Genomic DNA, 14,919 nt, shown 5'->3' with positions numbered 1-14,919 from the left:
AAAAATCAAAGTATTGTTAATTTTTAAAAATCAGATTATAAAGGCATGTACACATGCTATTGTTTCCATAATATTTACTTACATAACGATCCTTCTGTTCAGGAACCAGTATTTCCGCCTGTTTCTGTCATATCCAATAGGTTCATGCCGAATGTATGGTTTATTTTTTTGTATTTCAGCAATACAGTCTGTTACGCCAGGAACCTTATGTGCTACACAAACTTCACACTGCCATTCATCCTCTGGTACCTCTTCAAGAGGTGGTTTCACACACTCTAAGTGGTACACAGCTGAACAAGTCTCACAGCAAAGCAAATCCCCAAGTTTGTGACAAACTCTACAATGGTCATCATATTGTATTACACCTTCTGACATTAATTCCTCACGTGCAATGTTTGTTGTAAGAAACTGATCCACTAAAAACTGCAGAACTTTGATTTTATTTTCAACTGGTCCATAAGGGTAATCTTCTGCCTCTTGAAAAGGAAGAACATGATGATATTCCTTGTCACTTTCACAATATACCCGCAGTACCTCGGGCCATGTCATTCCATCTATGAAGTACAACGTGGAATTCACACTATCTTTAAGGTCAGCAGGTCCAAAGGTAGTATTTGAAGTGTCTTCTTCACGTAAAACAGCTTTTAAAAGCACTATGTGCATTTCTGCCATAAGTGTACACTGCTCTTGACTTACCAGAGCAGCACAGAAGTCTTCAAAACGAAAAGGGGACAAGCGTAAAACACTGCCAAAGTTCCGCAGTACCTCATAAATGGCAATAACATTCATTATATGCTCATTAGGCACCATTAAGTCCTCTGAGGATTTCGGCAAGTCAAGGGGAGGGATATCCTTTTCTTCCAATATTGGAGAACGTGGACGATGTATTCTTTGTCTCCTCCTCCCTATAAACAAAAGGAACAGGTAAGGCTTCATCAATGGAAAAGTAGTTAAATCACCCATTTCATATTTAACTATCACTTGTTGAGATGCAAGGAGGATTCTACTGCCCTAGTTTCACCTGTCTCAAACCTCCAAAACATCATAGACTATGCTTATTTTGAATTCTACTTAAGGCTAACATACTTCAATAAATTCCTTATGAAAATCAGACAGAGAAAAATTATTATTTTAAATATAATGTAAAAGTTATATTTTTAACATCAGTATGTTTATTTCATCATTATCATCCTATATATTCCAAATAAAATATCTTGCCTAAAGCAACTACCATGCCATCTTTAATATCCTTATCCGGTTTTTAATAAACAGATTTCAATTGCCATTTGGCTGCTTAAAGGAGGACATCGATCATTATTTTCTAAAAAGGTTAAGAAATGGAAATGAAAGTGACAAGTGCCAGATTTTTTCACCATTTTGAAAAAATCAGAATATTTACACTTTTCACTATCAAATCTGGGATAATTATAAAACTTGTTATTGAGGTTGGTTCAACACTCTTAGTCAGGCTTTGTCATGAAATCCTGGGGTTTCTTGTTGGCTCTGGAAGGGTTTCCGGAAAGGGTGAGAGTGAGTGAATGAGTGAGTGAAAATTGTTAAACATTTATCTGGTAATATGACCATATATGATCATGGTCAATGGTGGGCCTGGAGCGGGTGGGAATGGGAGGGCCCCTGGGTGGGCACGTAGACAGCTGTGCTTCCCAGCCATATTCTGTATGATCACACCATTTCTGGTGTTTCTCGAAGCCTGAAGAATGTTACAGGGGTTTCTCTATGGTTAAAAAGTTGAGAAGACCCCAGGGTTTCACAAAGTAATTAATCACTGTTTGAAATTAATTAATTATTGCTTTAAAATAACTGTGTCCCTAATTAAACCAATAATAATTTTAAACTTCAAAATATTTTACAAATATGAAAAAGCTGCAAATGTTAAGGGGGGAATTTACTAAAAAGCTTTCCATTTATTTACTATTATTTGTGTTGCATATTAGTATAGTTACCCACAAAAAAATAGTATGTGACGTTCATGATGATAGAATTTTCCAAATTATTCCACATTCCAGCACGATTGCGCATTCTTCACTTAAAGGAACAAAGATCTTAACTGCACATTAATTATTCTGTATAGAAAATTGAGTTTGAGAAGATTGCTCTGGGTGAATGGCAATGAGGATAGGAGAAGCACTTTAGCTACAAATGGTTCACTGTGCAAACAAAGAGACATTTTTCTCATTCTGTGCAAAAGGTTTAACTATTTAGCAGAGCATTTTCCCCTCCAGAGATCTACAATAACTGCTTTACTTTGGTAGCAATTCTAAACTGTAAATATCCAATTTTCACAAGAATCCAAAAACTACATCCCTAATTAACACGTGTGTACAATAATCTCACTCCAACTTCAACATAGTTTTGCCTTTAACAATATGCACTGCAACAGACACCAAGAAATTACAATACTTTTCATGTATTATACAATAAATGTAAAATGTAAAATAACTGTTAAAATATTCTCAAGCAACTAACTGATTCTGTAATTTGCTGCTCTTCATGAATTTTGTGCCTGTATTTTAAAACTGAAGCTTTAAATTGCTGAACTTAGAAGTTGAGCAATTCTACCCTAAGATGAATGTACAATGCCAAAACATGACAGCACTTGTTCCAATGGATTCCAGATTAAGAATGCCCAGCTTGCAACGTCTTATTCTAACCTCTAAAATTTCCGCCTCAAGAGGGAAAAGTCTATTACAAATCCTAATATTCCACAAAGCTATCAGTCCTTTCCGTATATGGCGGCTTACTTTTAAATTTCATTACAGTGTCCTTAGAAAGGCAAGGGTGGAAACTGACAACGTTCCACCATATCCTGCAGCAATCTGTGCCCAAAGGAGGCATCAGCCAAGGAGAAGGATTAAGTTTGTAGAGTTTGATCAAGACTGTAGCCCCTATTGCCACCCTGCATATTCCTTCCACTGAAGCTTGATGATTGAAGGTTGTGGCAATGGGCTGCGCTTGTCACTGAATAGACCAGCCTTTCTCAACTTTTTTACCATTGAGAAACCCCTGAAACACTATGTAGGCTCTGAGAAACCCCAGAATTGGTGCGATTCTGCAGAATATGGTTGGAAAGCCCCTCCCCATTCAGGCCCATCACTGGCCATTTTAGGAGGGGGTGGGTAGGTCAATATGACCATAGATGGTCATATGACCAAATAAATGTTTAACAATTAAAAAATAATTATTAACTTCCACCAATTCAGGAAACCCTTTCAGGGCCGTCAAGAAACCCCAGGGTTTCACAAACTCCTGGAGCAGTCTGTGCCCCATGCTGGTCCCAGAAAGTTGCTTGCCTCTTAGGCATAAGATACACTGGTGTGGCTTAGGCTGAATCTACTGGGAAGGAATTCCTGAAGCTAGCTACCCACAAGAGTGTCTTTGGCATCATGGTTTCTTTGTTTGGCCAGCCAGTTAGGCTTGTTGTATCTGTAGGACTGAAGCTGGAATGATCTACTGGTATGAGGGCCTCTTGAAAGAGATTTCAGGTGCTTGACCATCCTTTGATCTGGTATAATCCAGTAAAAGATGTGATGAGAAAGAGGAATGAGAGGAAAGGATCTCCTATTATCGCTCTTCAGACTCTTATCATTTGCAGACCCTCTTATTATCTCTGGTTTCCACCAGGATCTTGTTAAGACAAACACAGAACAGCCTTCTATTACTATGGGCTTGAATGGGGATATGGCCATGCAAAAAGCCATAGCACGCAGCTGGCCATAGAACAGCTTACATGGAGCAGGATGCAAAGATCACTATGTGGAGGGAGGCATTCACTAGGAAGGTGACCACCTTGGGAATATGGCTGGTGGCCTCTTTTGCCTCTTGTTACTGGAAGTGAGTCAGACCAGCTTCAGGCCACACAATGGCTGCTCTAGAGATTAAGGTAGAGTTAGCTGCTGCCCTGATGGTCATTACCATAGCCTTATGGGATTCCTACAGTGCATAGTCTGCTTTTCTGTCCTGTCTACCCTTTATGGATTCAACACCATCCTCTCAGACCAGACCAGTGGATTGCAGTGCCATTACTGTGGGTCCTATCCTCCAACAGGTAGTGCTCCCTGCCCTCTTCTAAGTGACAATCTTTCAAATACTTAGAGATAGTAATTATGTCCCCTCTCAACCTCCTCTTCTCAGGCTGAACATTACCAAATCCCTCAGCTTTTCTGCATAGGCTTGGTCCCCAGGCCATGGATCATCCTCATTGCTCTCAATTTTGTCCCTGTCCAGAACTGCACACAAGTGCAGTCTGACCAATGAGGTATGCAGCACAACTATGACATCTTTCAATTTTGATGTGTACTTTGTGTACACAGTACTCCAGGGACAGTCTGACCAGTGTGGTATGCAGCAGGACCATGACATCTTTCAATTTTGATGTGATACCTCTGTTGATACAGCCGAAGACTGCATTCCCTTTCTTTACCGCCGTATCACACTGTTTGCTCATATTTAGCTTACAGCACCAATGACAGAGAAAGGTTATTGTTCCTAGCACCACCAGTTTTGCGTCTTGAGATGGGAGAAGGTTAGAAAGGGTGCAAGTATTCCCATATTTCCCACCCCTTCATTTAAACCAGGGGTAGTCAAACTGCGGCCCTCCAGATGTCCATGAACTACAATTCCCCCTACTGGGAATTGTAGTCCATGGACATCTGGAGGGCCGCAGTTTGACTACCCCTGATTTAAACTACCTTATCCCACCACATGTCCCATGCTCCCCCCCCCCAAACTGCAGGGATCCCCAGCCCTTCCCTGGCCTCCCATTCAACTCTCCTCTTCTTTCCATTCCCTAACCTTACAAAAAAATCTTCCCAACAACAATAAATAATAATTAAATGACCATCTCTCAATCTCCTCACTTTCTGTGGGGATTCCCAGTGGTCAGGTTCATAGGTTAAATGTTTTGCCAACCTTTTGTCATGAGTGATGAAAGTGGGGGACTGTTTCCTACTGGCCATCTGAGAGGATTCAGCAGTCAATTGAAGTTTTACAGGTTTTACATTGACTGCTGGTTGGTGGTAATCATAGTAGCTGCTTATCATCTGGTAGAGGATGAATCAGACTGATGGAAGTAAACTGGTAGCAGCAGATTGCTTGGGAAAAGGACTTGCAATGGCAAAAAACAAAGGCAGGCCAGCAGTTGATGTAGTAGGCCATGACAGGCTTTGGTAGATTGCAATCCAAAGCACTGGCAGCCGTCGTCATATACAGTGACAGGGGGCAGCACCCACAGTCAACAAGCCAGTAGCAGCACTAGAGGAATATGTAAGAATCCCATCGGTTAAGGAACCAAGAAATAAAGCTTTTGGTAACTTTTGGGAACTATCTGTTAGATATAGACTTGGCCCACTTTCCCATCATCGACCTTTTGAAACAATCAGAAAAGGGATGCCAATGTTTTTGAGGAATGAGCCCTGGAAAAAAATTCCTTATTCCCCCAGGGACCTGGATTGCTCCCTGAACTCTCTGGGGTCAGGAATTTCTGTGAGGTGTAGGGCCAGGATAGCTTAGGAAAAGAGTATTAAACACACATGTGATTGGTCAGCAACTACAAACACTGCTCTGAGGGAAACCATCCCACCTCCCTCTTTGGCTCTGATGGTGGTGACAGACTATCCATCCCTAAGGGGCTGCCATGGACGCTAGCAGGGGTGGCAGAAGAGGAAAAGGCTTTGACAGACACTTTGGTAGGCAACTCATTTGGTATGGTAGTCAGGAGGGAGCTCTTCATTATCAGTCACATTTACCCACCTCCCCAGCTGAGTTATTTATAAGCTGCTCCTCATGGGATCTGAAAGATGAGGCAATGAGGGTGCTTTTCATAACGCTGCTGGGCTGTTCATAGCTGCTTTAGTAGGCCCAGGGGGCTGGGCTCTTTCCTGTCTGGTATCCCACTGGGAAGAATCTTGCTTAGTGGCATCATAAGGCCTTCTGCCTTTCGCTCCACCAATTCAGAAACACTGCACAAAGATTCTACTTGCTGCCTACTCATCCCTGCATAGCATGTCCTTTGCCAGTGGTATTAGCCCTGGCAGAGGCTCCATGCCATTTGTGGGCTTCCCAGCACATGTTTTATCATTCCTACCAAAATATAAATGTCTGCTGCTATCTTTTCCAAGCTTGTTGCTGGCTTCTACAAAGCTGTTTCTGAAGGGCAAAAAAGGTTCAGGCTTCTGAAGCCCTTTTGCTCTGTTTCTCTCCACAGAGGACACTGCAGCATCTTATAGAGATGAGGAAGCTGCTGAGGCCTCTGTCATGACTGAATCACACAGGTCACGAAATGGAAAGTGAAAGCTGTACAAAAGAAGCACTTTTGGAGTCTATATAGCGCAGAGAAGAAGAGTAGACAGATTCAGTAAGTAAAACTATATGAATGCAGAAACAATCTGAGAACCTTAATTAAGAAAAATGGAGCCCAGACTTGCTCTCAGGAGGCAGGAAACAGAACTGAGGATGGCACAATCGACCATCCTAATTTTTCTGTAGCACGTGTGATTGGCATGTGTACATATAAATAAACAGTCTATATAAAGTACTAATCTTCCCCACAATATTTTCCAATCTTCTATGCTTGCAACCAGAGATGTGAGGTGGAACTGTTCTAGCGCTTCTGTCTAAGGATTCACTATTTCATAAAATTAAAAGCCACAAATAAATGTCATTGTGAACAAAATAGACAAGCATGGCAGCTTCAAAGTTGCAATTAATGGGTTTTTTTCAGTAGGTTACTCCTAAGGATTTTTGAGAGAGTACACTTAGGTTCCAAGCCACAAGAGTGGACCTGAAGTCCACATAAGCTGAAAGACATCTCTGAACACTATCCACTTTACAATTATAAGACAACATAAATTTGCAGGAGTACAGTTTGCGTGTATCATGATACCTATTTAAACAATATTTTGCTGCTCTTACATATTATAAGAAACACAGACTACATCAAGTGAAATTCTGCACACAGAATGGGGCTTCCCTCCTCCTTTGCAATGCAACCACTGGAGATCTCAAAAAGAAACATGCCAGGATCTAAGAACCCTCTGGACTGATATGGGGACTGCCACTAAATTGGAGTTGAATGGGAGAATCAGCAGAAAGGAGCCTCTCTCTTTGTACATGGAAACACCCCTGCTCACAAAAGAAGCTTTCTAAATTCATACCACTATGCTTCTCTAATGATAAAGAGCACAAAAAAGCTCAACAAGATCTGAGTCCAATGGTACCTCAGAGACAAAGAGATATATATACAAGGTATGAGCTTTCGTGTGCATGCACACTTCCTCAGACAATGAAACCGGGATCATAAGAGTACAGATGTTAGGAGAAAGCAAATTCGTAGCAAATTAGTAAACAGCACCATAAGTCCAAATATGCAGTATGATGATAATTCTTTGCTACAAAGCAGTCCTTTGGGTTCAGTTGTCATTCACAAAAAGTGGGGCAATAAAAATGTAAAGTTAGTGATTAATGGCAGACACTTTCCCAGCTGTGAAAAGAAGCTGTTAGAGTAAGTTTGTGGTCACTATAATCTGGATTTGCAAGTGCCTTGCACTTCCAGCTGTGTTGCTCCTGCAATGTCCAAAGAGAAATATGCATTGGAAGAGATCCACAAGCATTTCTGAAGTTTAAAAAACATTTCCTGTGCAACGCTCCTTCAGCACTGCAGAAGTAGTACAACTAGGTGCTTCCACATCTAAGTTGCTACAGATGCCATAACATCCAAAGACCTTCTGAAGGTTGAAAAATTAAAACTAAGCCACAGAAAATAGGAAAGAGTCTGGGCAAACTAGCACAGTGGACACACAATTTCTTCAGTCCTTTGTTTTCTTACAGAAAAAGCATGCCTGGAGCTCTCTGAAAATGCTGCTTCAGCAAAGCAGGTACAATATGAAATGGGGATTTGCATCCCGTCAGAACAACTCTGCAAAATCACCATGCACAGCCCTGTCTATGGACTTGAAGGACTATGGACTAACCTGTTCTAGGATACCCTCCTTTATTCACGGAAAAACCTGAAATTTTTTTTCTTTATTTCACTCCATTAAATTTCCTGACCTTGTAATGTATTAACATGCCAAATTTCCTTATACGAAGATTAACACATACATGGTATTACTATTGTTTCAATTAGTTGTTTGTAATCTTATTTTCAAAAATGCAATAAAGTGCTTCAGTAAGAATGGCCAACATTAGGGATCATTTCCAGGCATCAATTCACTTGGGGATCTAAATACTGGCTCCTAAAGCCTGGCTGCAGTGGGAGACTGGAGAGCCGCACAATGAAATTACTTCAACCAGATAGGAAAAGACTCTCTCTAGGACCCAGTAGAGTTGCAGCCACAGAAAGAGATCTTCGAATGCAGCTGCTCTTTAATCTGTTGCTTCTTTCCTGCACAGGGGCACCCAGTCAGTCTCCTGCAAACCAAGCTGCTCCACTGAAGCATGGCTGGTGTGGAGAGGAAGTGTGGATGGTGAAAGCAGCACATACTAGAGTCACAGATACTGCTTCAATCTCCAGACTTTAATTTTAATAAGGAAGAAAAAGAAGCACATTTTCAGCACCTTTCCTTACAAAAAGGCAAGTGAAAATGGGCAGATACTTTTTCTCCCATCTGTTTCCCAAGAGATGGGGGAAAGAGAAGGTAAAGGACAGCTTGGGAGATGGCTCTTCGTGAGGGAAATCCCCTGGTGGTTGAACTCTTATGACTCCTTCATAACAATTTCTTCCTTGACTGCTCTCCTTCTTTCTCATTTATTTATTTTGTTCCCTCCAGACAAGTGATAGTAAGTAGAAAGTCTGAGGAAGACCTACACTTTAGAATGCTTTTTTTGCTTCAAGTGGGGAATTGAGGGAGAAACAAGAAGAAAAATGTCAGTATAGTCTAATATCTTTTAAAATCACTAACAGAAACCTCAGTGATTTAAATGGACCATTTGAAAGACTGCAAACAAGAAAAGGAGTACTATGGACAGATTCAGAATAGTTTCAGTAATCACACCTACCTACCTAAAATTATGGGATGAGTTTCTGTATATCCGGGGATGATCTGCAATCAGGTGCTACTCTAAAATCTCCCATTTTAGTAATTAAAGTACTGATCACTAGCACTCTCCCCATTCAACACATTTTTAAATCCTACACAACAGCCTTACAATCTGCAACTCCTTTTGAAAATAATATAGGCAGAGCTAAAATCCAACCAAAGGCTCACAGTGTGGTACACAAATCACTTTCCCCCTGGATGCCTGATCACACATAACAGTATCATATTAGCATCACAAACCAAATTTTTACACTCTGTGTTTTCAATGTGTAACTATTTCATAGCAGCACACTATTTTCTGTATAAATGCCAGCCTTTTAAAGCATTAGAATCCCCCCAAATATCACAAGAAAAACATGAGAAATTCTTTCCCAAAGAGTACATACAGCACTGAAGATTGAAGACAGTATCATCTGATTCATTTATTGATTTTGGTGTATTCTGCTTTCATTTTTGTATCTTATGTATTTGCATCTTATGTCTTCGTACCTTATATATTTTGCGGGCCATCTGATGTTTGATGATTGCTGTTACTGATGCAAAACAGTAACAGGATATTCTGTAGTATTACTCTGATCTCTGACCTTCTTCCTTCCCAGCAAAATAGAAAGTCTGAGTTCTTTTCAGATGCTGTACTGATACAAGGGTTAAGAATTGCATATTTCCAGTTCTTCATTATAGTTATTCTTCCATTTGGTTAGCGTAAAAGCACATATAACTCAGAACTAAGAGCCACTAAATTCCAGGGGATGGTACTTCAAAGTGTGCACAGGATTGCAGCCCAAGTCTATTTTTAATTCCTTTCACAATAAGCACTCTTATGGCACCATCTCATACGTGGACAATTCCTGTTCTGAAGAAACACATAAATAACCCATGGCTCTCACTAGTGAACTTCAGCCCCCTGCAGAAATGTGCCTGTATGGTGAATGACTGCTACAAAAGTCTTAAGAAACCTTAAGAGAAATCAACATCAACTTGAAATACATATTTTGTGGTAGATAGAGAATTTTAAAACAACGCATTTTAAGTAAGGGGATGATACTAGCTCCCAATTTTGCAGAAGAATCTCAAATGTGAACCCAAGTCTGGTAAAAACTTCTGAAAATAAACTACAGTATGAGATTAAGTTGTTTTAATTCCAATACTATGTACAGTTTCTAAATTGATCTTGTATACTTGTATTGACAAGGTCCCTACAATGAAACAAAACTCCAGCAATTTTAACTACACGTGACTAACAAACTGTTGCAGACCTCTGCTACCCTGCAATTTCAGGCAATGAATTCTATCACTCAGAGCCTCAAAAATGCTAACCAAAAGAAGGAAGCCGAAGAGGAAATTAGAAAAGAACTACAAATATCTACTCATTCAAACCACACCACACCTGTTGAAAGGAAGAACAGTCTTAACACAAAGCTGTTTGTTAATCACCAAGCCATTCTGACAGTTAACAAAAATACCAACACTATCCCTTTACATATGAGATGAGACACTTCTGTCTTTATTGTTAGTTGTTTATCATGCCATTCATGATGTAATATGTTAAACAACCAGCATGCCAATAAGATGCACCTCTAAAATAACAGAAATGTTAAATAGGCTAAACAAAATTTGGACTGAAAATTTATTCCAGTCAAGCTAAAAATATATACCAAAGCCAACAGTCGGAACACTTGTTTTTAAAAAGGTGCTGAACTGGAACTCATCCTGAATCAAACTTCTGCTCAACCATACACATATAGGTAATTATTAGTGTTATAAAAAACATCACTAAGGAGCTCATGCTGAGGGTCAACTACAGTAAGTCAATAGAAAGGAGAACCCAAAGCATATAAGTTTTACAATAGGTTCCTAGCAGGAAAGCTCAACTTCATGAGACTCCCCCCTCCCCACTTCACGACGCCGAAGAACTTCACAATTATTAATGCAATACATAAAAGTGTAAAAAGTCTTTTGAAGATAAGATGCCAGCAAGAAAATGCCACTGTGATACTAAACCTATCCTGCAAAATGCAAACTGTTCTGCCAATTAATTTTCATCCAAAAAGCTGGCAACTGTTAAAACTCTTTCCTGCCTTCTCAGCAATTCATCTGTCAATATTTAGGTCCCAATCCTGATACTTACCTGTTTCTTTAAACACGTTATGACCGTCACCACATATCACTTAACTACAGGAGTTGCCACATGCCACACCAATTCAGCAAAATTAAGCACAACACCAGATGTAATACGTTGCAGAAACTGAAATATTTACATTTTAAAAATTAAATGTTAATTAATTAGACGTCATGTTACAATTAAAACCCTAAACCTGGTAAGCAACAGCGACATCTGAAAAGCTGACGACTTTCTTGTCTCAAAAGACGATCTAAAATTACTAGGGATTATTCTGTCTCATAAAACACAGCAGGTCACAAACAGGCTCATTTGAACATTAAGTCCTTGAGAAAAGCAATTAAAATTAAAAAAATAAGAAACCCAAAGAAACCTTGTGGGAAAATTGTATCTATTTGATTTTAAAATTAGTATAAAAAGCATTAAAAAGTAGAGTCAAATAACCATTTAATCATAAGCACCTTCATTACCATTTAACTATCTCCAGCCCAAGGATATCTGCTCAAAAGCCAAAAGTCATTCTTGACGATTCCATTTTTGATTTATGGAATCCCAAACTGATGCTAACAGGCATCGACAGAGAAGAATAATTAGGTGCTTTTTGTTTTGGGGTGAGCATCACTTTCCCTCACGTGAGACAGGCCTCTTCCCTACCCTATTGAACTGTGAGGACCTTGTTCTATTTTTATTTCCCCGCTTGTTTGTTTGTTTGGGGGCGGACCCCCCCATCCCTGTTGTGCTTCAACATCAACTAATTTATTCCCCCCTCCCTCCTCTCCCACCTCCCCGGCCGCAAACCTCCCTTTCTCCCCGCCAGGCATTTTCCGCCTTCCCCCCGATGCCCCGGGCACCGCCGGCCGGGCAGAGGGACGCGGGTGCGAGGCTCCCCTCCCCTCCCCCCCCTTCCCGCGGCCAGCTCAAGCGCGCGCCCCCTTTCCCTCCCCCCCCCCCCGTGTACCTGGGGTGCTGCTGTAGGTGCTGTGGCTGCGAAAGCTGCTCTCGGTGCAGTAGCTGGCATCGTCCTCGTCCTCCATCTCCTCGGGGTAGTCCGAGTCGTCGTCGTCCCCGGCCATGGCCCCCGCCGCTTCCTCGTCGTCCTCGGAGTCGCGCTTCTCCTCGGGCTCGCCTTCCTCCTCCTCCTCTTCGGAGACCATGCTCTCGTCCTCGTCCTCCTCACTCTCATGATCGTCGTACACCACTTTGCTGCTGCTGCTCCTCCGCCGGGAAGAAGCCGCCCTGCCTTGGCTGCTGCTGCTGCTCCGGCTGCCTCCGCCTCCTCCTCCCCCCGTCGCCGCCGCCGCCGCCGCTCCAGCCCTGCCCCTGCCCCGGCTGCTACTGCCTCCCCCACCAGGGGTGCTGCTGCTGCCGCTGCCGCCGCCGCCCTTCCTCCTGCCGCCCCCTCTGGAGGAAGCCGAGGCCTGGGCGGCCCCGGGCCCCCTGTGCCTGGGCCCGGCCGCCCCTGCCGCCTGGGCCGAGGCCGCCCACCTGCCCCGGCTGCTGCCGCGGAGCCGGGACCTCAGCCCGCCGATGGGGCCGGGGGGGGCGGGGGGCGCCGGGGGGCTGGCTCGCGCGGGGGGCCCCGCAGGCGGCTGGTGCTTGGGCGGCCTGCCTCGCCGGCCCCGCATCGCTGGGCGCTGGCCGGGCGGGGAGGGAGGGGGGAGGGGGTGGGGAGAGGCTGGCGCGGGCACTCGGGCTCCGGGCGGGCGGCGGCGGCGGGGGCGCTCCACGCCGCCGTCAGAGCGCTGGCCCAGGGAGGGGCGCCGCCGCGTAGCGAGGGCCGAGGGCTCAATCCGAATCGCCGGTAGCCCGCTCCGGATCGCCACCAGCCGCCATCTTGTTTCTTCGTCTCTGCCTCGGCTCGCTCCGCTCTGACTGGGGGAAGCGGCGGCAGGCCCTGAGCGCCTCACGTGACCTGCTTGCTTGTCCGAGGCGCGCCGCCAGGGGGCGCCGGCGGACAGCTGTTGCTGCGGCTCTTCGGCTGCCTCAGCCGGCCGCCCTCGGAGTCTGGCGCCCGCTGCGCTCTTCGCCACCCTGTTCAGACCGCGGCCCGCACAACCGGCGTCAGACACCTGTTAATCCGCAGCGACCCCCCCCCCCGTTATTCCGCAGACCTTTCCCCTCATCCACAAGCTTCAATGAAATGTATACAGGTATAAAGCTGCTCCTGCGGATGAGGTTCCGAGAGTAATACAGAGAGAGGCTGTTTTTTAAAATGTGTAGCATCAGGCATTACTTTCCTAGTGGCCGCCTTTCTTGTAGGGACCTGTCGCATCCCACAACAGCACAGCTCAGGCCTGGCTTCCAGACACACCTGGGTACTCCAGTCCTAGTTATGCTTTGTCCCACACAGGTAACTCTCATCCTTTTCCGGCTCAAGAAGCAGCCATATCTCAGTAACACGTATTTAAAAAAAAATATGTGTAGTAATATATAGAATTTTCACAGCATATTCAGGTGTTTAAAGCACTGCAAAATGGAGCTCTTCTTCCAGCAATTTGGTTGAGGCTGACAAAACAAGGACATCTATTGGACCCCAGAAAACCCATATCTGTATAGTGAACCCCACAACGGTCTTCTCACGGAACCACTGTTGTACAAGGTGTTCTACACACTGTTATTACCAGTTAAAATCACTGTTACTATTGTTTACTTGAATTTATGAATCATCTTGTACTACTACTTGTTATATGTATTTCCTCTAGTTTTATGGCCCTGAGCCAAAAGAGAGAGCAGTATAGAAATATAAGAAATAATAAATTCTGTAGGTATTATTAGCCACCAGTTTGTAAAAGAAATTTTATGATCTCTCTACCGTAAAGGTAGGGTGTTGGATGATGATGAGAGAGAATTTAGGAAACAAGGCAAACAGAAATTGTAAAGCATTAAATCAGTAAACAATGCTGAAAGTGGAGTACAGAGTAAACATTGTGATACCCTTGTAAAAACACATTCCTTGGTTGTTCCATTGCATTTCTGATCCATTTATGAAAATGCGTTTTTTGTAAACTGCCAGCAAGTATCCAGCAAGCTGGCTTGTGGCGATATAAAAATATAAATAAGTAAGTAAGAGCATGGCTTGCCAAAGATGAGTTCACAACAGAGGGGAGATTTGACAGAGGGACTACTGACTACTGATCCTCAGTTTTATTATTATAATACACAGATGTCTATGCTTGATCTCCCCCCTTCCTTCCTTCCTTCCTTCCTTCCTTCCTTCCTTCCTTCCTTCCTTCCTTCCTTCCTTCCTTCCTTCCTTCCTTCCTTCCCAAGCAGTTCTCCATTGCCCTCCCAAGGCTTTCTCCTTGATTGTGTACTTTGCACTCCTGAAAGCAGGGTTTCATTTGAGCCAGGGATTCTCAGAATGGGTCTTGAAAGCAAGACACACTGTGAAACATACAAAACAATTATGGAAGTTCATTTCAGCAAGTTCAGAGTACCTTGCCCTCTCAAGAATATTACAGAAGCTCAGTAAGAATATTTCATTGCTGGTTGCATATGTCAGGGAAAGTATATGCACAAGGAAAGCCTCTTGTGGCGCAGAGTGGTAAGGCAGTGACATGCTGTCTGAAAGCTCTGCCTATGAGGCTGGGAGTTCAATCCCAGCTGTGGGCTCAAGGTTGACTCAGCCTTCCATCCTTCTGAGGTTGGTAAAATGAGTACCCAGCTTGCTGGGGGGTAAACGGTAATGACTGGGGAAGGCACTGGCAAACCACCCCATATTGAGTCTGCCATGAAAATGCTAGA

General features: G+C 43.3%; 1 protein-coding gene and 1 long non-coding RNA gene across 11 annotated transcripts in view; one reads left to right on the top strand and one right to left on the bottom strand.

The window, feature by feature from the left end:
* BPTF (bromodomain PHD finger transcription factor) overlaps positions 1-13,014 on the bottom strand; it is an 85,692-nt gene extending 72,678 nt beyond the window's left edge. For all 10 annotated transcript variants that reach the window (XM_077328404.1, XM_077328406.1, XM_077328410.1 and 7 more), the window contains exons 1-2: positions 12,134-13,014; positions 83-905 (exon numbers count right to left, since the gene is read on the bottom strand). In XM_077328404.1, coding sequence (XP_077184519.1) covers positions 83-905; positions 12,134-12,800 — 1,490 coding nt within the window. In that variant the 5' untranslated portion in view covers positions 12,801-13,014. The remainder of the gene's footprint in view (positions 1-82; positions 906-12,133) is intronic.
* Positions 13,015-13,034: 20 nt separating this feature from the next.
* LOC143833072 (uncharacterized) overlaps positions 13,035-14,919 on the top strand; it is a 35,109-nt gene continuing 33,224 nt past the window's right edge. The window contains exon 1 of the long non-coding RNA XR_013229518.1: positions 13,035-13,325. This is a non-coding gene — a long non-coding RNA (uncharacterized LOC143833072). The remainder of the gene's footprint in view (positions 13,326-14,919) is intronic.

This window comes from Paroedura picta, chromosome 3, assembly GCF_049243985.1.
Source record: "Paroedura picta isolate Pp20150507F chromosome 3, Ppicta_v3.0, whole genome shotgun sequence".
NCBI lineage: Eukaryota > Metazoa > Chordata > Lepidosauria > Squamata > Gekkonidae > Paroedura > Paroedura picta.
Note: the sequence above shows the minus strand (reverse complement) of the source record. Positions and strands in the feature narration are given on the sequence as shown.